General features: G+C 48.1%; 1 protein-coding gene across 2 annotated transcripts in view; it reads left to right on the forward strand.

Annotated features, from left to right (window-relative positions):
- Positions 1-24,614, forward strand: part of FAM124A (family with sequence similarity 124 member A) — a 111,516-nt gene that overhangs the window by 18,605 nt on the left and 68,297 nt on the right. For both annotated transcript variants that reach the window (XM_039236096.1, XM_039236097.1), the window contains exon 3: positions 10,499-11,232. In XM_039236096.1, coding sequence (XP_039092027.1) covers positions 10,499-11,232 — 734 coding nt within the window. The remainder of the gene's footprint in view (positions 1-10,498; positions 11,233-24,614) is intronic.

Here is a 24,614-nt window from a genome sequence, read left to right on the forward strand (position 1 = left end):
ACGTTTTATTGAATTTTAAGCCCCTCCCTAAAAAAAGAGAGAGTCCACAGACTCCATTCCATGCATTGCTGGTTTGATCATGAGCAAAGCCAGCACCGGATCTCATCACTGGTTTTATACTACGGCATTCAGGATGTATTTTATAAGCACCTATGTGGTGCTTTTTCCTAAAACAGTTCTAACAGCTAAATGTTGTTTGATTTTTCTTTTATTTTTTTATGTTTGTTTATCATTGAGACACAGAGAAACAGAGCATATGTGGGGGAGGGGCAGAGAGAGCAGCAGACACAGAATCCGAAGCAGGCTCCAGGCTCCAAACTGTCAGCACAGAGCCCAGTGTGGGGCTCGGACTCACAGACCGTGAGATCATGACCTGAGCCGAAGTCAGATAGATGCTTAACCGACTGAGCCACCCAGGCACGCCAGATTTTTCAACATCCTGCCAGAAGAAATCCCTTTGTGAAAGAAGTCTTTTTTTTTTTTTTTAAATGTTTTATTTATTTCTGAGAGAGAGATAGCATGAGCAGGGGAGGGTCATAGAGAGAGGGAGACACAGAATCCGAAACAGGCTCCAGGCTCTGAGCCAACTGTCAGCACAGAGCCCGACGCGGGGCTCAAACCAACGAACCATGAGGTCATGACCTGAGCCGAAGTCAGACACTTAGCTGACTGAGCTACCCAGGCACCCCAAAAGAAGTCTTAACTACTCTGATTGTGAGGATTCCTCCCACCGGCTCTAGCGGTGTTAGACATCTGGGGTTGGTTGATGAACACATCATTGGGATAGGTTTTGGTCACCATCCTCCTCTCTTGTCTGTTGTGCTAGACCTGTCTTCCCAAAACAAAATGAATATTCTAACCCTGTTGTTTGCAAGCCCTGCTGCCTCATCTCCGAGTCTGTAGAACTTTCTTGGGGTCCTGGCTCTCAGGGTGACTTTGCCCCTGATGAAAATGACAAGGTATAGATGAAGTGGTTGAAAAAGAATGCAAATTCCTGAGTAGAAGAAAGGATTCTGTGTAAAATACTAGTGTCTCTTCTGTCACCTTGAGCCCTTGAACTTCTGTATTCCAAGGCCCTTTGCCCAGCATTAAGCATGGGGCATTGGTGTGCATCAGACCTGAGTTACTGTCTCATAAACTTTCAAAATCACTGTAGTTCTAAGGGCTTAAATACCTCTGCCAGAGATGGTAACTCTGCTAATGGTTCCTACTGCTTTTATACCTTCTCACACTAATGACCCAGCACCCCCCGGTCCCCTTTTGGCATTTATGCCAGGCTGTGTTAGAGTTTAAAGTGTCCTTGTCGTTGCTCTCTGGTTAGTGGCTGGCCTTCGCTTCTCCCTCTTCTTCCTATCTGGAGGTTTGTTTCAGAATGAAACTTAGAAACACATACAAAATAAAACGCAGGTTTTATTTCCCAGTGGAAAAAAATTCAGGGTATCTAAAAGACCCTGCCTTACTTTCTCTGTTGCTTCATTTTTATAGTGTCCCGGTTTCAGAATGAGGCATCCAGATCGCTGACATCGTTCCTGCGACAGATGGTGAGAAGAGAGAGAGCAGGCAGGCAACTATCGTTATGGCTATAAAAGGCCTACGGATCAGAAAGATTCCGCGTTGTCCTCAGCCAAGTGAGAATACATAGAGGTTTTGGCTTAACCACCTCAGCCTATATTCCATTCTTCAATTACAAGAAAGAACTATGAACTCAGGCTGAGAGAGGAGAACTTTTTGCTTAATGTTCAATGTTTATTTATTTAAAAAAATTTTTTTAATGCTTTATTTTTGAGAGAGAGAGAGACAGCGTGAGCAGGGGAGAGTCAGAGAGAGAGGTAGACACAGAATCTGAAACAGGCTCCAGGCTCTGTGTCAGCACAGAGCCCAACGTGGGGCTCGAACCCACGAACTGTGAGATCATGACCTGAGTTGAAGTCGGACACTTAACCGACTAAGCCACCCAGGCGCCCCAATGTTTGTTTATTTTTAAGCAAGTGAGAGAATGTGGGCGAGGGACAGAGACAGGGAGACAGAGGATCTGAAGTGGTTTCAGCACTGACAACAGAAAGCCTGAAGCGGGGCTCAAACTCATGAACCGTGAGATCATGACCTGAGCCAACGCTGGACGCTCAACCCACTGAGCCACCCAGGTGCCCGAGAGGAGAACCTTTTTATCTGCATTATGAATGCAGTTCGGATGCCCTGTGTTAAAAACTTTGCATGTCACCTGGTTGCCGCCAGATTCTCACGATTCCCACCCTGCATCTAATTTTGGCCTCCACTGGGGCTGGCACTGGGGTCAGCCTTGCCACTTACACAGCCCAGAGTTGTGAGTCACCCAAAAGCCTTGTCAAAATCATAAAATTACTGAGGATTGAGAAAGGCCTGAGATTTTATCTTAGGTATTGGCAGGGGCGAAGGGAATTGCTTCAGTTTGTTCATTAGTTCAGAGGTTTGAGGAACTAGCTTTAAAGAAAAACTGTAAAAAAAAAAAAAAAGGATGAAGGCAGATTATTCATTACATTCTGGATGAATAGACTCTCTGGAGAAAGAATTTGGAAGCCCCTCTCTGAGAGCCTTTACTTCTGGCATTCCTGGGAAGACCAGGCAGCTTAGTGGGGGGAGGGTGGCTCTTTTGTGGCCCTTCACAATGCCCCGGGGCTTGTGGCAGTCACTCCGGAGCCTCTCTTCCTCCTGCTTCCTGCCCTAATTTTTCTTCCCAGCGCCTGGCCTGCTTTGTTGCATACCCAGTCCACCGCCTCACCTGGGTTTTCTGCCCCTCGGTCGGGAGGGTCTGGCCCACCAAACCAAGGATCCAAGTCCCTGGACTGTTGAGTGCCCCCGAGTGGGGCTTTAGAAATGCAAATAAGGAGTTTATTCAGCCTCGTGTATCTGTGGCTACAGAAATCTCAAGGGAAGCTCCAGGGCCAAATCCCCTAAACCTGCAGCAGCTGGAGGTGCCCTGGGTCTGATTCTTTTCTTCGCCCGTTGGGGGGCTGGCTTCTGCAGTACTTCAGGCCCTGGAGTGGCGCACGGTAGTTTATTCAGGGGATGCTGAATGGTTATGGCTGCTGCCTGGGAAACCTCTTACAGTGCAGGTTTGTTCAGGGAAGTGGCTCTTGCACTTAGCTGTCTGACTTCATCTTCTGGGCTTGCTAGCTCTGACTTCCCCACTCGATTATAAGTTCTAGGAAGGCAGGCATTCCTGCATTCCCCACCATATCCTACCGGGCCCAGCACATAGTAGGTGTTCAGTAAACAGTGCTCGATTCAATAAATGGTTTGTATGGAATTGTAAGTTGTCAGTGATAAATTGTGGGTGAAATCACAGGGCCATCCACCATGGCCCGAAACTTCTGAACTTGTTGTACCCTGGGAGTTGGCCAGGCCTTGCCTTTGAAATGAGAGATCTGGACTTGCAACTAGACATACCTTGCTGCGGGGAAGGAAGTACTTTGGGGACACACAGCAGTTTGCCAGTTTTGGGAGGAGGGCCAGCCTGGCAGGCAGCAGGCGGCGGGAGACGGGCACAGGCTAGACTGGTGTGAAGCCCCCCCTCCGCCCCCGGTGTGAAGAATGGCAGGAGGCCCAGCGCAGGCGGCACTGAGACAGCTGAGTGGGAAGTCTGGCATCAGCATGTCTGTCAGCAGGCAGAAGGACCTCAGTCCCTGCCTGCACTTTGCCAGACTCCAGCTTAACATGTCCACGCAGGCCAGGGATTGCCAGGAACTGACCAGGTGTCAGGGCCCCCCACTCACAGTGGAGTCTACTGCCCACGGTGCCTGGAGGAGCTGAGCCAGTTTCACAGCCCGGCTAAGCAAGCCAAGGATGCTGAGCTAGAGGGCCAAGAAAGCGCACAGGTGCAGAGCGCAGAGACCTGCTCTTTGGCTGGGTGGCCCTTGTCTTCCACCTCAGCATGGGGAGAATACACCTTTATCATGGCATTGTTTTTTGTTTTTTTTGTTTTTTGTTTTTATTTCTAGGAGAGAGCAAGAGAGACAGCGTGAGCAGGGAAGGGTCAGAGAGAGAGGGAGTCACAGACTGAAAGAGGCTCCAGGCTCTGAGCTGGCAGTCAGCACAGAGCCCGACGCGGGACCCGAACCGACGAACCGCGAGATCATGACCTAAGCAAAAGTCGGACGCTTAACCGACTAAGCCACCCAGGCGCCCCATATCATGGCATTGTTTTAAATTAAATGAGATAATATATGTAAAGCTTTTAGGACAGTCTCTGGCAGATAAGAGCTTAATACATGATTATTATTATCTAAATTGTTATCTTTTAAGCTTCAGAGACCAGGGTACCCGTGTAGCTCAATTGGTTAAGCCTCTGACTTCGACTCAGGTCATGATCTCACCGTTCGTGAGTTCGAGCCCTGCATCAGGCTCTGTGCTGATCGCTCAGAGCCTGGAGTCCACTCAGAATTCTCTCTCTCTCTCTCTCTCTCTCTCTCTCTCTCTCTCTGCCCCTAACCTACTCATGCTTGCTTGCTCTCTCTCTCTCAGAATACCAGAAAGTGTTTTTTTCTTAATACGTAAATAAGAGACAAAAGAGGAGACATACAAGAGAGGTGAAATATTGAAATATTGGGGGAAAATGTAACAAGTACACAGATTCATAGTACACCTTCTGCCTCATCCAGAAGGCCTGACTCATGCACTGCTTTACTTAAAGCTGGTTTTTGTTTTACATTATCAAAGAAAAATCTAACTGTATATGATCACATGGGAAGGAATCTTCCCTCTCCTCTTGGGAAATGCGAAGTGATCTGAAAGCTTTGTTAATACCTGTAAATTTGTGAACAGCTACCATCCTCTAAGCGGCCCTGGGGAAGTCTGTGTGTTGCCCGGTTCCTTTCTGGTCTGTGTCTCACCCTGAGTGAGCAGGTGCTCTCTGAGGTTCTCCGAGAAAACGTGTAATAGATATGATAAAGGCAGAGCATCTCCCACAGTCGTGCGTCCCTGCTTCTCCAGGGAGGCAGGGAGACTTTCCATGACCATGAATTATTCACAGTTCCTCTCCTTCCCCTCAAATACTTGGTTTCCTATCCAGCTCCAGGAGGCACATTTGCTTTGGGGCGTGGATAACCCTAGCCCCGGTGATGGTTGGGAGCTGCACGCTGGGGCTCTTTGAGCCTGTTTACTTTAGGGCCTCGTGCAGTGGGCACATGCTGGCAGTGGCTGGAATATGTTAATGCCACTGCTCACTCGCCTTATTCTTTGCAGGGTAGGATTTTAGCCACTTACATCATCCTGGTTCACGCAGTACACAGGGAGCTCCAGGGTCGGGTCTTCATCTTCCTTCCTTGCCGGCTCGTGGCTGCATCCGCGGCTGCCCTGGCGAGCTGGTGCTCAGTCAGACGCCTCTCGCCCTGCCGCCACCCCGCTCGAAGGCTGGGCATCTTGCCTTTCTGCAAAGCTGTAAACATGCACTCGTCTGCACGGGCTTCCGCATGGCCTTTGTTACTGCTCCGGGAAACCTTTGTGTGGCAGATAGAGGCGTCCTGACGCCCAGCACCCTGACAACTGTCTTGGAAACTCCGAAGCTACCTTCCCCGGGGCCTCGCCACGCCCAGGCCTCATGCTCGCCTGCAAGCGCGAAGAGGGCAGTGCTCAGATGTGAAGACCTGGGCGTGGGCCGTCGGGGAGGTGGCTTCTGGATTTTTCTTCTTCACGCACTCAGCACCAAAAGAAGGTGATATAAATGAGTGTCCAAGACACGGAGCTATTGGCTGGTGGTGGAGAAGCCAGCCAGACAGCAGGAGGCAGGAAAGCAGCAGAGAGGGATGAAGAGTAGCAGTGTGGCCAGAAATGATGGGGCCAGGCAGCTGTGAAATGGGTGCAGCGGAGAGGGTAAGCACACTCCTCAGCAGAAATGCCAGTGACTGTGCAGACACACTTCAGATGCTGTGTGACCTTGGCAGATGACTTTGCCTCACTGTGCCTCAATTTCCTGCTCTCTAAAATGGAGACAATAATAGTGCCCTCTTCCCCGGGTTGTTTTAAGGATTAAATGAGGTCATGCATGTAGAACATGGAGGAAGTGCCAGCCCACAGAGGAAATCATGGGTGTGTTAGTTAACAACATCTCTCCATGTATGTGGCTGTGCGGGCACCCCCTGAGAGTGGGCTCTGGACCTCAACAGGATGGCCTCACTGCTCTGCCAGCCTCTCTTCTCAAATATTGTTTCCACTCCATATGTCCTTTTCTCCTCTCACAGCAATCATCTGTAATTTCCTCAAGTAAATTTCTTCATCCCCCAAATCTTTCAAAGCCTTTTGCCCTCTTTCTGTTTATACTGAGCATTCATTAATGTGTAGCAGAGTCACATGTCCCCACTGGGAGGTCAAGTGACCGTGGAAACATGAAATACGCATTTTTCTTGATCATAGCACTTTCTCTGGCCTTTGCGGGAGTTGCTGACTGGTGGGAGATTTCACTGGTTTGCCTTGTCACCGCGTGTGTTTCAGCCAGGCTTCGGCCGATAGTGGTGCTAATGTTCAGTGAAACCGAAAGTAGCCAGGTGAGCAGAAGAGCAAACAAAGAAGAACCACAAAAGCCCATGAATTCTGATTGTTTCTTAAACCGCTATGATGATTTCCACTGATTCAGATTTATATGGGGGCATAAATGCAAGAATACAGTTGACCGGTAACTGAGCCATCTTTAAACTCAGCCCAGGACCTGAACGGTGCATAGGTCCAGTTGCTAACAGGGCATCCCTCCTGGAAGTCATTCCGGCACCTCACAGCAACATGGCCAGAGTGGAACTCCTTATCTTTACCTACAGCACTTCTCTTCTTGCTCTGTTTTGTATGTCTTAGTTAAGCCTGGATGTCTGTCCAGTTCCTCAAGCCAGAAACATGGTACACTCCATCCCAGGCCTGTGGGCTCCAGACTCAGTCACCTGTGCCTCCTCAGTAGTCTGTGAATCTCTGCCTTTTCTGTATACCCAGTGCACCTGTAAGTATTGCTGGGTAACAACCACCCCCAAACAGTGGCTTGAAACAAGTCATTTCTTTTTCTTTTTCTTTTTCTTTTTTTTTTTTTTTACAAATAGTTTATTGTCAAATTGGTTTCCATATAACACCCAGTGCTCATCCCCACAAGTGCCCCCCTCCCCCCCACATCCATCAGTCCTCAGTTTGTTCTCAGCATTCAAGAGTCTCTCATGGTTTGCCTCTCTCCCTTTCCCCCACCATTTCCCCCCTTCTTCTCCCCCATGGTCCTCAGTTAAGTTCCTCCTAATCCTCCTATACGTGCAAACATGATATTTGTCCTCTGCCTGACTTATTTCGCTAAGCATAACACCCTCAAGGTCCATCCCTGTTGCTACACAGAAACAACAGTCATTTCTTATTTCTCACATGTCTCAGGTCAGTTGATCTAGACTAGGCACAGCTAGGTGGCTCTTACCGTGTTTCTCTGGGTGTCTGAGGTTGGCTGATACAGGCCGGACTCAGCTAGGGTGGCTGCGATCCGTGCATCTCACATCCTGCTTTCTGGCACTGATGCACTAGCGAGAGCACGTTCTTCCCTTGGAAATGTCAGAAGCACGAGAAGGCAGGCCCAAACACACATCACCATTGTGTCTTTCTCTTGACCAAAGTTAGGCATATAGTTGAATCCAAAGGCAAAGGGTGGTGAGAGCACTTCACCCATTTAGTGGGAAGAACTGTAAAGTCCCATGGCAGAGAGCAAGGAGACAGGGTAGGATAAAGAACGAGGGCCAGTAACGCCATCTCCTCCAAGGCCAAGTCCTTGTCTCTTGTCTAGGCTGTTTATCCATTTTCTGACTTCTTACTTGGCCTTCCGCTGACTGGATTCCAACATCCCTTTATTAAAACTTTCCACTGCCCCTTATCACTACCAAATTGAGCTGAAGCCCTGTACAACTTGGCTCCAGTCCATTTTTCCCGTTGCATCTGTTGCCATGTTTCAGAATTACTCACCACCCCCTTCCAAATGTGCTTGTTTTTTTGCACCGTTCTGTGCCTTCATAAACAGTCTTCGCTCTTCCTGCAGTGATCTCCCCCACATTTGAGGTTATTATGAGTGAGATATTATTTGCCTTTCAAGGTCCACTTCAGAAAACTCCAGAAACCCTTCCCAGAAGCACTCTGGAAGAAAGTTGCTCCGTCCTTTGTCTCATGGTAGTAAATTGGAATGACATCATGCTCATATTGAACTCGTACAAATTCAAGAATACATGCTCAGCCAGAAGGGACTGGAGTTATATAATTTCACCCACCATTCTAGCCCACGATCATGGAAGTACTGAGACTTGACTTTGCTGTTACCTTGGTCATCCTTATGTTCCAGAAGCCTCCTGCAGGGGGAAAGGTACAGCCTGCTGTGTGGGGGTCTGGTGTTTACTGATAGAAGACTCTTCTTTTACAACATAAGCCATTGAGCAAGCCTGCTTTTTTATCTGGTGTTCAGCCACAGGAACACCTGTCTGGCTGTGCTGTCTTGTGGCAAGTAGGACCTTGAGAATTATGTTGGAAATTTAAGGGACTCTCAGTAGTAATATTGTCTATAGGTAATTTTTACTTCAGGGTGACTTTAGACTCTAACCCCTGCCTAAAATGCTACTCTGCTGTATTTCCTGTAGGCATATATCAGATTGAATTTTATTTATTCTGACTGTACTTATGAAGTTCTCATTTGTGACTCACAGTTCTTTAGAGGGCTGCTGTTGTGGTTGTCCAGGTTATACACTGCACAATTCTAAGGGAGCAGCACTGTTCACACAGAGTCTATGTAGAAAGATGCCTATAGTACTCGATGATACCAGCTTCCTTGTCTCTCAAGGGTCTGATACATAATGATTGCCCAATAAATGCATAAATAAATGAGTAAATAAGAAAAGCAACAACAAACTGAATTAACTATTCCTAAGTGAAATAATCTAACATTTAGAGTTGGGATGAAATTTCCGACAGGTTTTGATCCAACAAAGTTAAAACCATATTATTACAGGCGAATATAATGAAATACACTTGCAAGCCCATTTGGCATGTCTTGCAAACCTAGAAAACAAATTGACTTTTCATCCTTTGAATTGAGTTTATTATTCCTGAAAGCACATCACACTCCTCAAATGTTATTGACTGCATGACTGATTTCTGTCTAATACCCTAGTGGACATTGTGAGGCATGTGTGTGATGAAAGATCTACATTCTAGATAAATCTAGCTACTCCTCCCCAAGTCACAGTGGACTTTAAGATTTCTTGATTTCCCTTGGATGAGTCATAAGGCCGGTAAAAATGCAAATAGAGTTATCTTTTAAAAGAACAAGCCTTATATCAGGCTATCTGAGAAAATGTGCTGAATATCTGAATTAGAAATATGCCAGTGTGGCCAGCAGACTCTTCACCCTGTGGGGTAGTGTTGCCAAGTTCAATGGTCAGGCTCCCACGTGAATTCAGTGGTCCCACTTGTTCTTTCTGCCAGAGACGTGGGGAGGTACATGACCCGTTCAGGATGTGTGGGCCCGCGTGGGGTGGCCTGAGGAGAAGCCCACGAGACAGCCTTACGCAGGCAGCAGTGGTTATACCATGCGCCCCCCACCCCTAACCACAGCCCCAGTAAGCAGCCTCCGCAAGTACACTGAGGTCACTGTGCTTCCTGCTGCGCAGTCCCCCACCCCCACCCCCATGGCTCCTCCAGCCGCAAGGTGGTCTCGGCCAGGCCACCCCACCCCGCCATCAGTCTACTGGAGGCGGCATGCCTCACCTGCCAGGGCTTTATCTGTCAGAGTGAGTGCCTGGCCCAGCACCTGGCATGAAGTGTCAAGAAAGGATTCCATGAATGTTTGTTAAATGAATGAAGAAAATAAACCAGCAAAACAGCCGGTCAGAGGAGTGCAGTGTTTCAGGGACCGTGCATGGGGTGAGGCCCTGCAGCTCCTTCGGGAAATACTAAACGGCCTACACTTAATGCTGCAACGTTCCTAACGGGCGTGTGGTCCCTTCCAGATCGGAGGAGACTGGCCTTTCTGCCACCTAATACAGAGTACACTGGACCTGATGAAGTCCAGCCCTGGGGTCCTCCCAGCGCTGGCGGGTGTGGCAACTTTCCGGCAGCAGTGTGTGGGAGCCTGCTTGGGCTCAGAGCACCCTAATGATTGCGGAGTCGGTGCAGTGAGAAGTTAGCTTCTCCGGTGAAGGCGTGGCACGTCATCACAGGACACCTTTAATGACATGCTCACGGTCTTTTTCCTTTTTTTTTTTTTTTTTTTAATTTTTTTGATGTTTATTATTGAGACAGAAACAGAGCATGAATGGGGGAGGGGCAGAAAGAGAGGGAGACACAGAATCGTAAGCAGCTCCAGGCTCTGAGCTGTCAGCACAGAGCCCAACGCGGGGCTCGAACCCACGAACCGTGAGATCATGGCCTGAGCCGAAGTCGGACGCTTCGCCGACTGAGCCACCCAGGCGCCCCACGCTCACGGTCTTTTCTTTCTCTCTCTTCCTGCGCCCCCCCCCAACCCCCCCAGGTGAGCTCTCCGTGGAGGAGGCGCAGGACCCTTTCCTGGTTAGCATCCACATAATCGCGGACCCGGGGGAATCCCAGCCCCTGCAGGAGGCCATCGACAAGGTCTTGGCCTGGATCCACCCGGACCTGCAGCTGTTCCGCGTGTCGGAAAGGAGGGCGTCGCGGCGGCGGCGGAAGCCGGCCAAGGCGGCGCAGCCCGCGCTGGCGGTCGTTCTCTTCCTGCAGGAGGAGGCGGGCGAGGAGCAGATCCTGCGGCTGCACCGCGCGCTGCAGCGGCCGCCCTGGCGCCACCACCACACGGAGCGCGTGCCGCGCCGCTTCCTGCCCTACTTGCCGTGCAGCCAGGACTTCTTCACGCTGGCGCCCGGCACGCCGCTCTGGGCCATCCGGCCCGTGCACTACGGCCGGGACATCGTGCGCTTCACCGTCTACTGCCGCCACGACAACTACGCCGACATCCTCAAGTTCTACGAGCTGATCCTCCGGCGCGGCCCCAGCCAGAGGAAGACGGACTTCTGCATCTTCCCCATCTTCTCCAACCTGGATGTGGACATCCAGTTCTCCCTGAAGAGACTGCCCTGCGACCAGACCCCGGTCCCCACCGACTCCTCGGTGCTGGAGTTCAGGGTCAAGGACATCGGCGAGCTCGTGCCTCTCCTGCCCAACCCCTGCAGCCCCATCAGTGAGGGCCGCTGGCAGACGGAGGACCTCGACGGGAACAAGATCCTGCTGCAGGTACCCGGGGAGCAGGGGGACGGCTCTGTGTCGACCTCCCTGGCCGTGTTGGGGCGACAGAGAAACTGGGGGGGTGGCTGGGGGGGGGGGAAACCCTGGTTAGGACCTGGTAAAGAGCAAGGAGTTCAGGAAAAAAGGGAGGCATCCGTGGCCTCCTGTCCGGCTCTTAGACAAAGGCCGGGCGTCCGTACTCTGCCGGAACAGAAGAGGGGGTGTCCAGAGCGCTCGGCATTGGTGGTTTCACCTCGCTGCCGTGGCTCTGTGCCTCAGCAAGCAACTGCCAGGGCCTCCGCAAGCGTCTTCACCCGCTCTTTGAGCAGGCGCTGAATGCCAGGGGCTCCGGGGCTTCAGGCGAGCTTATCCAAGGTTCCTGAATCTGCTCCCTCACACTTAGGGAGTTTTTACCAGTACATCCTTCACTTCCAGGAAGGGCCTCCAGGAAAACCCAGCTCTTTGAAAATTGTAAACTACATTGGCATTCCATAGAGAGGATGCGTTTGTTTCCTTCTTCCCTCTAGTGCCCCCCACCTTCTGTCTTTCTACCGCTACGCGGGAAGTAGGTGGTTAGAACCCAGTGATCGCTTGAAAAATTACTTTCTCGTGGGGCGCCTGCTTGGCTTAGTCGGTTAAGCGTCCGACTTTCGCTTAGGTCATGATGTCCAGGTTCGTGGGTTCGAGCCCCGCGTCGGGCTCTGTGCTGACTGCCAGCTCGGAGCCTGGAGCCTATTTCAGAGTCTGTATCTCCCTCTCTCTCTGACCCTCCCCTGCTCACGCTGTCTCTCTCTCTCTCTCTCCCTCCCTCCCTCCCTCCCTCCTAGAAATAAATAAAACATTAAAAAAACACACACACAGTGATTGATTACAAAAAAAAAGAAAAGAAAAATTACTTTCTCATAAATACTTTAAGGGGCAAGTGATGCCTGTGGCATTTTGGGTTTCATTAAGCTTGGGAGGAGGTGAGCGGATACATTTTAAGGAAATGGATGCAGTGGACTGTCCCCCTTCTGTGGTTAACCCTTCACTCGGTTGCTGGACCCGTTTCTCCTCGCATCCTTCCAGTGGTTGCCTGACCCCCTTTCAGGATCACTAATCATACTCTAGAATGCCAAATTTAGCACGCAGATTTAAGGATGGTCTACACTTGGCCCTACCTGATAAATGCTTTCCAAACCCAGGCTTTCTGGAATTAACATGTAAGCCAGCTCCAAGCATATAGGCCTTTGTTTTTCTTCTTCTTTTTTTAATGTTTGTTTATTTTTGAGAGAGAGAGAGAGAGAGAGCACGAGTGGGAGAGAGGCAGAGAGAGAGGGAGACATAGAATCCGAAGCAGGCTCTAGGCTCTGAGCTGTCAGCAGAGCCCAATCCAGGGTTCCAACTCACAAGCTGGGAGATCATGACCCGAGCCAAAGTCAGACACTTAGCTGACCGAGCCACCCAGGCGCCCCAGGACTGTTTTTCTGAAAAACCTCTGGCTTGGGCATCTCAGTTTTCACACTTGGCTACCTGGAAGGCGAAAGTTGATAGCGAATTAGGGGCCATTATCTTGAAATCACCTCCTGAAGGTGCTGATTGTAGTTACTTGAATCACAGGTACAGCTTCATAGTTGTCATGATTTTGACATTAAGCATCAGAGGTGTAATCCACATATCCCAAAATGAAGTGAGAATTTGGCACATGTCAGATAACTGGTTAAAACTATAGGCGGGCCACACTGCTCAAGTCAGAAAGGTCACCTTGAGATATTTACTGTTTATAGGACACAGATGCTTTCAGATTTTTCTTTGAACTGTAAGATAAGAAACTAAATATCGCTTTATTATTCAGTGAATTGAATGCTAGCTAGCATTTGCTCTATAGTCTTTTTTGAAATGTGAGAAAAAAATCCTTCTGTGTTTTGAAGATTGCCCATCCTTGTAGGCAAAGTATGATGCAGTTGAATAAGTAAAAGTAAATGGAAGGGTTCTGTTTATGCTAAAAGACCAAAGTGAATGTGATTGTTTCAAAGGGACTTCTTCCTTTTTTGCAGTAATTAGAATACTTTTTCTCTTGATGCCTGTAATAACATAAGTGAAAGAACAAAGTATAAAAGCTTGGCCTGGGCTCTGCTCAAAGGAACCAATGAAAGAATATTTCAAAGATTCACACATTTAAATGGTTATAAAACCTGTACAGGTGCAGGGTTTTGAAGTTAGAGCATCAAAGTGTGAAAAAAGTAAGAAAAAAGATTTGTATCCTTGGTCTCAGGAATGCAAGCCTTTGTTCGATATAGTAATATGTCGAGGCAAATTAATATGGACAGAAATGATTAATAGCCCCCCCATAATTCTTAATTATGGCCATTTGTCCAGGTTACTGTGACAGAATCACTGCAGAAAGCAACCTTCTGCTCTAGCGTGAAATATGCATCTGCCCATCTCTTTAAGTTACTTTCAAAGTAAAACTTTGTGTGTCAGTCTTTAGCAAAACTAAGATAGTTAAGTCACAGAGAGAGGGACCTACCTGAGAGAGTACCTTTTAGCCACATCATCCTTAGAATGTATCTCCCAAGTTATATTTTCAGTTATAATTTTTAATATAAATGCTTTTGTTCAGTTGGGTGGAGTTACTATACACTGAAGCAAATCTTGGGTAGTTTTTAGTTGCTTTCTTAAAAGACAGATTGCATTTTATTTCCTCTTCCTGCTCCATTAACATTCCATATTCGAGAGAACTCCTCCTCTGATTTTATTTCCCTGGAAAAGAAAAGATGAAAGATTTTTTCTGGGAGTTACCCAACCTTTTATAAGCATTTGGAAATGTTTTCGTTTTTATTTGTTTTTGTTTGTTTTTGTTTTTTTTAATTAAGTAGGCTCCACGCCCAACATGGGGCTTGAACTCATGACCCTGATACCAAGAGTCACATGCTCTACCCACAAGAGTCAGCCAGGCACTCCTGGAAATGTTTTTTACTGAGATATGATAAGATGGAAAGAAAGACTTCCTCCTTGTGAAGCTCGTCTCTCCTTTCTCTGCCCTGCTTGGTTCAGGGGGAAAGGGTAGGGAAGAGGAGGGTGAGGAGTTGCTAGCATAAGTTGCCCGAGATCCCTCTGGAAGATGCATCCTAGAGATTTGCATTAATGCTCAACGATGCTACACTGCGGCTTTCTGGAGTCACGATCCGTGTCCTCTGAACCTTCTCTCATCCCCTAGAGCTGAATTGACATCAGATGTTGGACACAACAGGTTCTGTTTATAGGTTTCCCTTTACTTTTTCTTGAAGAATGGTATAAGTAATGTATGGAAAGTACATAGATCATAAGCACAAAGCCCAGTGAATTTTCACAAAGTGACCATTTGTGTGAGCAGCATCCAGATGAAGAAACAGAAGACTTTTCCCCTTCCCTGCAAGGCCCTTCCTTTAAATGAACATATTAATTACTCCATTTTGCACAAAGCGGGGAAGATGTACCTAGTCAAAGAAATTGACTAGGGATATTCACTAGGGTATGGTACCTTTTTCTTCGTACTTCTAAGTAGGTCTCACATTTTAAAAACATAGCTGACAATGATATATATACCACATAAGATTTTTTTTTGTTGTTTATTTTTTGAGAGAGAAAGAGTGTGAGTTAGGGAGGGACATAGAGAGAAAAAGCGAGACACAGAATCTGAAGCATGCTCCAAGCTCTGAGCTGTTAGCACAGAGTCCGATGCAGGGCTTGAACCCGTGAACCGTGAGATCATGACCTGAACCAAAATCTGACACTTAACTGAAAGTATTATTAAAAATAATTAGACAGCAAAAGGATTTGGAGTAGATAGAATATATTGCTAGAAATTCACATAAACCAAAGGTGACATCAGGATGCGTGCATTTCCAATATAATGTCTAGAGCTGATTGGTAGCCATGAGCCACATGTGGCCATTTAAATTTAAAATTTGAATTAATTAAAATGCAGATTCCAGTTTCTCAATCTCAACACATTTCAAGGACTCAGTAACCCTGTGTGGCTAGTGGCTATGCTATCGGATAGCACAGATCCATAAAATTTCCTTCACCACAGAAAGTTCTCTTGGACAGCACCCTTCCAGAAGTAGCCCCCATATTTGATCTAGAGTTCTCTAGCAGCAGAAACACAGTGGAAACTCATCAGTGGTAGGATCATAGTCCATGAGGGAAAAATAAGCCATGCTTAAGATGTGCAAGTACTTCTGGTTCTGAGTCCTGGGAGCAGTGCTGCCTGCACCTTCTCATGTCCATGGTAGAGTCAACGGCCCACCCTCAACTGTACCCCTAGAACAATGGCACCAAGGCCTTACAGACCTATTTCTTATATGGTGTCTGTGGAGTGGGCCAGGCTGGCTCATCACGCATAGTATAGAAAAGCCACTGCACGGAGGGTGGGCAAACCAAGGTGGTCTCTGCCAGCAGCCCCGGGGGGGTTGGCTTAATCCCAGAGGGAGGGCTACATCTGCAGGCAGTCTCTCCAAATCTGTTTCTCTGAGGACTGATTGGGAGGCCACCTCCCTCCTCTGGAGGGCTGCCATAGGCAGGGCCAGAGCTGTCCTTGAGAAATGATTTGGGATGCACCCAAACTCACACACAAAGCACAGTTGAGGGCCCCACGCTCGGGCACAAAGCTCTTTGAGGGCACAAAGAGCACGTGACAGCAGCTTCAGGCTGGGGAATATTGACAGCTTGTTCTCTGCATCTTCAAAGAAGCAAGGGAATTGGACGATGCCGTCTAAGTGCTTGGGAATTTTATTCCATAGAGGGTGGTCGCCAGCTGTTCTTTGTGTCCGCATAAGGCAAGAGAGGAGATCCCATTTAAACAAAACAACTTAGGTAAGATTTAAAAGGCAAGAAATCAGGGGCGCCTGGGTGGCTTGGTCGGTTAGACGTCCACCTCTTGATTTCGGCTCAGGTCATGACCTCTTGGTTCCTGAGTTCAAGACCCACGTCAAGCTCTGTGCTGACAATGTGGAGCCTGCTTGGAATTCTCTCTCCCTCTCCCTCTCTCTCTCTGCCTCTTCTCTGCTTGTTCTCTCTCTCTCTCTCTCTCTAAAAGTAAATGGAAATAAACTTTTAAAAAGTAGGCAAGAAATCAGACCCAGAATTGTTGAGATGCCAGGCTCAACCTCTGGGACTCTCTTCACTGGAGAGCTTTTAAGGCCTCGTCCACTCCAGCTACTTTACTTGTCTTCTTCACATAGGAAGGGGATTGAGTGGACAGTCGGTCATGGAACACAGGGGTACAGCAGTGCTGTGAGGACATGGGGACAGAAGCTGGTAAGGATGCAGTTGAGGGACTGGGGGGCCTCCAGAGACTTCTTAAAAGTGTTTAATTGTGGTAAAATACACATAACAATAAAATTTACCATCTGGAACATTTTTTTTTTTGTTTTTATGTTTTAAATTTATTTTGAGAGAGAGAGAGCATGAGTGAGCAATTGGGGGAAGGGCGGCGAGAAAGAGAAAAGGAGAATGAATCCCAAGCAGGCTCCACACCACCAGTGTGGAGCCCAATGCGGGGCTCAGACTCCTGAATCATGAGATCATGACCTTAGCTGAAGTTGGAGGCTTAACCGACTGAGCCACCCAGACGCCCCCATCCTAACCATTTTTAAATGTACAGTTGAGTAGTGTGAAGAGCATTCATATCGTTGTGCCGCCATCACCGCCATCCGTCTCTAGGTCTCTCTTCATCTTGCAAAACCGAAACTTTACCCATCAAACAACAGCCCCCATTCCCCCTACCCCAGTCCCTGGCAACCACCACTCTACTTTCTGCCCCTGTGAATTCATCTACTTTAGGGACCTCACAGAAGTGGAATCATACAGTATTTGTCTTTTCATGACTCGCTCATTTCACTCAGCGTAGCGTCCTCGAGGTTCATCCACGTGGTGGCACATGTCACGATTTCCCTCCTTTCTAAATCTGACCAATATTCACCCATGAATGTGCCGCATTTTGTTTTTCCACTTATCTGCGGATGGGACTGGAGTCGCTTCCACCTCTGGGCTTTTGCGAATAATGCTGCTGTGAACGTGGGTGTGCAAATACCTCTTCAAGTTCCTATTTTCACTTCTTTCGGGCTTATATCCAGAACTGCAAATGCTGGATCAATGGTAATTTGAGTTCAGTTTTTTTGTGGAGAAGAACCACCATACTTTTGAGACTGTACCATTTTCTACTTCCACCAACAGTGCACAGGGTAAGACTTATTTTTTACCGAAGCAGAGAAGGGCCTGCTCTTTGTTTGTGAGGCCACGGCACATCGTTTTCTGCTCTAGGAGGTTGGAAAGAATAGAGGAAACATTGAAGTGAAGCTTGTTTTATTATGATTGACCCCATGTACTGTAGAACTAGACTCCACAGCAGAAATTCTCATCTTGCCATCCTTGGGTCCCACGCACAGTTTGTGTGCATGTGTTTATGTGCATCATTAGAAAAGGGACATCAAATCTGTGTCTTTCTAGATTAAGACCCTCCAGAGGGGTCTCATGGTCCTTCTAGACCTTCCCCAAGGCCCAAGGCTTTATATCAGCTGGCCACTACTTACCTCTCTAGCTTTATCTCCCACTTCTCTCTCGTCTTGCTCCCTTACGCCTTCCATATTGGCCTGCTTTCTGTTGCTCAGATGTAGCAAGCTCACTCCTGCCACAGGGCCTTTGCACCCAGTGTTCTCTCCACCTGGAATGATCTCCAAGATCTACTCATCATTCATGTCTCAGAGATGCCTTCCTGCTTCCTCACTTAAAGTAGCTCCCTTTCTCTGACTCCAGCACCCTCTATTATATTATCTCTCTCTTTTTTCACATGCTTACTTCCATCTAAAATTATTTTGTATATTTATCTGTTTACTTGTATATTAACAATTGATTATCTATTACTAGATTATCAAATGAATGAATATGGGAATGAACGTGAGGTTGGACAACAGGGCCTAGAGCCACTACTGGAATCTCAAATGGGTCCATGACTGCCCAATAGCTTCTTACGTCTGAGCTGTGATCCCCTGTTGAAAGAAAACTTCACCAAACCTTTATTGGACAAGCTCTCTGTGCCAACAGTATCCCCCTCACCACCCCCACTTCAGTAGCTCACCAGCCAGTGGAGGCAGCAGTCACGCAAACCAGAATACCCAACAGAATGTTCCAGGTGCCGTGATTTGAAAAAGTCATACAGGCCAGTATATGCTACAGCCCTTGGAGTCAGATGCATCAGCATTGGACCCAAATTCATACTTAACTAGTTGAGTTAACTCCAGGCATGTGACATTATGTTGCTAAAACTCTGCTTTCCAATCTGAACATTCAGAACTATAATTCTTACCTTGCAGGGTTACTCAGACATTTAGAAAGAATGCCTCTGAGCTACCACTCAGCCAGCACCCATGAACCAGAGAACAGGAGCTGTTGTTACACAGGGTGGATTGCTTGATGCTGGCCAGGGGTCAGTGGTCCCGAGAGTCTCCTGAGAAGAACCGATGCCTGAGCTGAGCTGACTGAGGGTGGGCATGGGCCCCGGGGGTTTCCAGGGAGCCCCGGCACAGCCACAGACGCGGAGACCAGGGCAGGGCTGCTGGGCCCAGGGCAGTGGGCACGGTTCCCAGCTGGGTCCTGAAGGCAGGGAGGCATCTGGTGAGAAAGCAGCTACTGAAAACGCAAACCATTCTTCAGATGCTCAGGACAGAGATGCCAGAGTCATTCTGGAGCCTTCTTTTTCAGGGGTCCCTGTTCATTCCCCTTACAGAATACACGCAGAATCTGCCTACTTCTCAGGCCGGCTCAGCTGCTGCTGTGTCCCGGGAGCCCCGGAGCAGTCCTCGGATTTCTGCCGCGGACTCTCCCCTGCACCGCTAGAGGGCGCTCTCAAGCATGAGTAGGTCCGAGGACGTCCTCGGCTCAGAGACCCCCGGGGCTGCCCGGCCCGGCCCACGTGGAATACAAGCCCGCTTCTCCGAGGTCCGCTGTTCTTGCCTCGCCTGCCACACTCCACCCGGCCACCTGCCTTGCTGTCTGTCCTGTGGAACACCCTGTTCCGCTCTGTCCCTTCTGCCTGGAGCCACCCCCCACCCAGGGGCCGTGTGGCTGCCTCCTCAGCCCCCTCGGGTCTCCAGTGTGTGCTCATGAGCAATGCCTTCCCCGCCACCCAATGGAAAACCCTCTGTCTCCTGTTCTCTCACACACAGACGCTCCAGCTCCCTGCCATGCCGCTTTTGTCTCCATTGTATTTGCACCTTTAAAAAAAATTTTTTTAATGTTTTATTTATTTCTGAGAGAGAGAGAGAGGCAGCGTGAGCAGGGGAGGGGCAGAGAGAGAGGGAGACACAGAATCTGAAGCAGGCTCCAGGCTCTGTCTTGAACCCACGAGCCGTGAGATCGTGACCTGAGCCGAAGTCGGACGCTTAGACGACTGAGCCACCCAGACACCCTGCACTTGCACCTTTTAACCTGCTCTCTGTGGACTGAACATAAGCACCGTGAGGGCAGGGACTTTATCTGATTTGCCCACTGGTGTATCTCTAGTGCCCAGAATAGTGTCTGGCACGTACTCGACACTCAGTGTTTCAGTGAATAAAGGAAGGAAAGACAAGGGGAAAGAGGTGGGAGGCTTTCTGCTGTTCCGGACCTGCCCAGTGCAGGCAGACTGAGTGGTGGAAAGTCTGGGCCTGGTCATTAGGAGGAGGTTGGGGACCAGGGAGACCTAGACAGGGAGCCGGAGGAGGAGACCAGGACAGGAGGCTCAGAGCGGAGGACTGGTTGGGGTGTGGTGTGTGCTAGCCTACTGCCGTGGGACTCAAGGCACCGGGCAGAGGGCGCAGAGGAGGTGTGGGTTGCCTCCCGTGGCCTCTCCCTGCCCTTCACGCCAAGGCCGGCTTCTCTTCCATGCAGAGAACAGTGACCATGCTGGCATCCCCGCCCCCCACACCCCGCCCCTCCATCCAGCCCTGGGGGGGGCCCTTCTCAGAGGGGAGGTCAGAGGAGTGAGGGAGGGCCCGGCCCGCATCTCTGGGAAAGCCAGAAGACAGACAGCAGTCATTCACCCCCCAGGTCTGCCACCTCTGCGTCTGGCTGCCAGCAACAGGGACAGACCATCTGCAGCTGGTCCCCTGTTTTTGCCTGGGTATGAGCTTACGCAGGGAAGACTTGAGCCAAGAAGTAATCACGATGTGATAATATTAATTGCTTAGTAGGTGCTACACGTTGGGCTCACTGAACTCGATTACCTTGCCTAACCCTGTTGGCATTTCTACCAGCGGGGGCCATTCGCACCCCCCACCCTGCAGATGCACACCCTGAGATTGAGGTCCAGTAACTGTCACTCCAGTATCAGCAACAGCAAGTGGGGAGACTGGCAGTGGTCCTGAGCACCTCTGACTCACAAGCACCCATTGTGTGTGCTGTTCCGTGTCCTTTTCAGAGGGACCCAGTAAGGGCCTGGGCATTCCGTCTTCCGGTGCTTCTAAGTTCAGCAGGCATGAAAATCACAGATTGTTGGGGAGCGCCTGCAAAGACTGGGGCCCGGGAGGTCAGGCGTGAGGCCTGAGATCCTGCATTGCTGACCATCTCCCAGGTGCTGCCGGTAGCACCCTCTCTGTTCACCAGGCACAGGATATGGTAAGGCAGGGCTACCCAGTGGCTGCCCTGTGTTTGATGACTGCTGCCTGGGGCATGTTCACTGGAGAAAGTATATTATACTTGTACTTAATAGCAGGCTTGGGATAGAACATCAGGAGCACAAGTCACAATTTTGTGACGATCATTTCCCAAGACATACCATGTTGAATCATTATGTTGTACGACTGAAATTAACATAATGTTCATCTCACTTACATATCAACTTTTTTTAAAAAAGAAAAAAAACCCTCAAATTGCAAGAAGTATCTGGAGGGTGAGCAGAACTTCCTAACACTGTTTTTCTTTTGTTTTCATCAGAGTGAAATTGCTATTGTACTTTTTCCCTTTTTTAAAAAAAAATATTCTTAACCTCCCCTCAGTGACTAGAAACCCATTGGAGCCAATCTGTTTGTTGAGAGTATTTTGTTTTTTATTTTATTTTACTGAAGTGTAATTAACATATTATATTAGCTTCAGGTATACAACCGTGATTCAGTGTTTATGTGCATTATGAAGTGATCCCCACAATAAATCTAGCTACCATCTATCACCATACAAAGTGGTTACAGTTTTATTAACTACGTTTCCCATGCATCCCCATGTTTTATTTATTTTATAATTGGAAGTTTGTGCCTTTTAATTCTCTTCCCCTGTTTTGACCATTCCCTACTCTCCCCCTTTCTGGCAATCACCAGATTGTTTGTTCTTTGTATCTATGACTTCATTTCTGGTTTGCTTTTTGCTTGTTGGCTTGGTTTTGGTTTTTTTCCCAAGATTTTTTATTTAATGTATAATTTCGAGAGAGCGAGTGAGCGAGCATGAGCAGGAGAGGGGCAGAGAGAGAGGCAGACAGAGGATCTGAAGCAGGCTCTATGCTGACAGCAGAGAGCCCAGCGTGAGGCTTGAACTCATGAACCGTGAGAGATCATGACCTAAGCCACATTGGACACGTAACCAACTGAGCCGTCCAGGTGCCCCTCTGTGTTAGTTTGTTTTCTTTTTTATATTTCACATGTAAGTGAAATCATATAGTATTTATCTCTCTGGCTTATTCATCATATTATCCTGTAGGTTCATCTGTGTTGTTGCAAACAGCAAGATTGCATTCTTTTATATAGCTGAGTAATATTTCTGTGTGTGTGTGTGCGCACACGTGCATGCACACACGCATACATACATACACCACATCTTCAGTCATCTCTCAATGCCCACTTAGGTTGCTTCCACATCTATTGTAAAAACTGCTGCAATAAACATAGGGATATGTATATCTTTTAAAATTGGTGTTTTTGGGTTTTTTAGATGAAACCCATGAAGCAGAATTGCTGGGTCATAGGGTAGTTCTTTTTTTATTTTTTGAGGAACCTCTATACTGTTTTCCACAATGGCTGCACCACTTTACATTCTTACCAACAGTGCATGAGGGTTCCCTTTTCTCTACATCCTCATTAACACTTGTTATTTCTTGTCTTTTTGAAAATAGCCCTCTGGCAGGTGTGAGGTGGTATCTCATTGTGGTTTTGATTTGTATTTCCCTGATGATGAGTGACGTTGAGCATCTTGTCATGTGTCTGTTGGCCATCTGGATGTCGTCTTAGGAGAAATGTCTATGTGGGTCCTTTGCCCATTTTTTAATTGGAGGGTTTATTGTGTTGATACTGAGTTGTACAAGTTTATATATTTTGGATATTAATCCCTTGACAGACATATGATTTGAAAGATCTCCCATTAAGTAGGTTGCTTTTTTGTTTTGTGGATGGTTTCCTTCGCTGTGCAAAACCTAAAACTATTTTTATCCTGTTCCCAGCACGAAGCCTGATATCCAGTGCACAGCAGCTACTCAGTGGACATTAGCTCCTCCCCCTTGGTCTCTAGTATTCTCAGGGTAGGGGCGCAGTGATCCAAGGGGCAGGTGTGTCTACTCATGGAAGCAGGAAGAAAGACACCATCTAAACCAGAGGCCAGCGGGCATGCCGGTTAGCTCTGCTTACAAGGTTTGTGGCTCCCAGTCCAGACCCTGAAGAAAATCACTGTTTTCAACCAAGTACAGTGCCTGTACTGGGCTCTTTTATCTGCACAGCCTGCCCAGGGTGGTTGAAAGTCGCCCCCTGAAAATCATTTCCCAGAGCATCGTCTGGCTTTGGTTATTTCTGCAGAATGTGTAAGTGACATCATAGCTCTTTCAGGCTTGGAAGGAAGAGTAATTTTCTTCTAGGGGGGAAAAAAAAGAAGCAAACTGTGATTATAGGCCTTGGCAAGACTCAGAATGGGATCTCTGAGGCAGAGGAAGGAAAATGAGGAATTTTAAGCATGTTTTCTGCTCTTAATCTTAGAGCACCTTTCCCTTTGGCCTGCCTTTCTCAGTTTATTTAGTCTGGTCTGTCCAGGGCTCTGCTTCCAGAGGAGCCTGGCTTGGTGGTAGATCTGGAAGAAAGTGCTGCAGTTTCTCCATGCGGCAAATGGCTCCTGGCGAGCTGGGCCCGTCCCCTGCAGACCAGCCTCAACGTGTGTGTAAGTAACGGCAACAGAAATGGATAGTCCGGCACTTTTGGGAGCCATTTGAGTCAGCAAACAGAATGTCTCCTCTCAACTACACATGGCACTGGAGATGGACACAGATGACCACTCCATGCCTGTGATGTGGGCAAGTGTGGCAGCCAAGTGGGGTGTGGTGCATGTTCTCCAGAGTTGAGGCGCCTCCCTCAGGGACCAGGGACAACAGGACCGTGGCCAGTGCCTTCTGGGAGACAGCCGTTAGGAGTCTGGGCTGTGAATCTCACATCTAGACCAAATCCTGTTTGTCTGATGACCTGACAGCTGTCAGCTTGGCTGAACCGTAAAACTCTACACCAAACACCTGCTTTAGTCTCTAGTCAATTTTCCTCCTGTGTTACTATACTTTCTGTTACCTTCCAATTAGCCATTCTTTGATACTTTCTTATTTTCCAATTTTTATTAGAAAGTAATGATACCGGGGCGCCTGGGTGGCCCAGTTGGTTAAGCATCTAACTTCGGCTCATGTCATGATCTCGCCATTGGTGAGTTCAAGCCCCACATCGGACTCTGTACTGACAGCTCAGAGCCTGGAGTCTGCTTCAGACTCTCTCTCTCTCTCTCTCTCTCTCTCTTTCTCTCTCTCTGCCCCTCCCCTGCTCACATTCTGTATCTCTCTCAAAAATAAACATTAAAAAAACTTATGAAACCAAATTCCCCGAATTTAGTTTTGGAAATTAGAATTTTTTTTTCAATGACTCTGTTGCTACCACCATAACAGAGCATTTTTGTACATTTTCTTTCAGTTTTGGGTTTTTGTTTTATTTTGTTTGAGTTTTGGGCCATGTAAGCTGTACCTGTCCGTTTTCTTTAAAAACATTTTTTGTTCACTGTCTGTTTCTCACCTGTCCTCAAAAAATGTCAGAAAAGACATTTTGCTAAAGGGCTTCAGATCTTTTGGTTAGTTTTCTCTTTCTCACCTCCAACCTTCTACCCAATGAAATGGAAATTCAAAAACGTTACTTTGAGTTTAAGGAACTTTCTGCCTGATTCTTGGCTTCATGCCGAAAGAATGAGCCCTCGACCCTCTGAAACTTGATGCTAAGGGAATTTCTCTGTCCTTCTCTGTGTTCACATACAGCTTTGTCTCCCGAGAAGTCTAGGTTCCACTAGTTGGGATTTCTGTCACCTAGGAGGAGTCACTTTCTCCCCGAGGTGGTCTGGAGGGGACGTCTGGGAGGATCCAGTTAATATGTACCAGTGTAGCTGTCACAGTGCCCACT

This window comes from Hyaena hyaena, unplaced genomic scaffold (assembly GCF_003009895.1).
Source record: "Hyaena hyaena isolate Hyena2069 unplaced genomic scaffold, ASM300989v1 scaffold_106, whole genome shotgun sequence".
In the NCBI taxonomy this organism is placed as follows: Eukaryota; Metazoa; Chordata; class Mammalia; order Carnivora; family Hyaenidae; genus Hyaena; species Hyaena hyaena.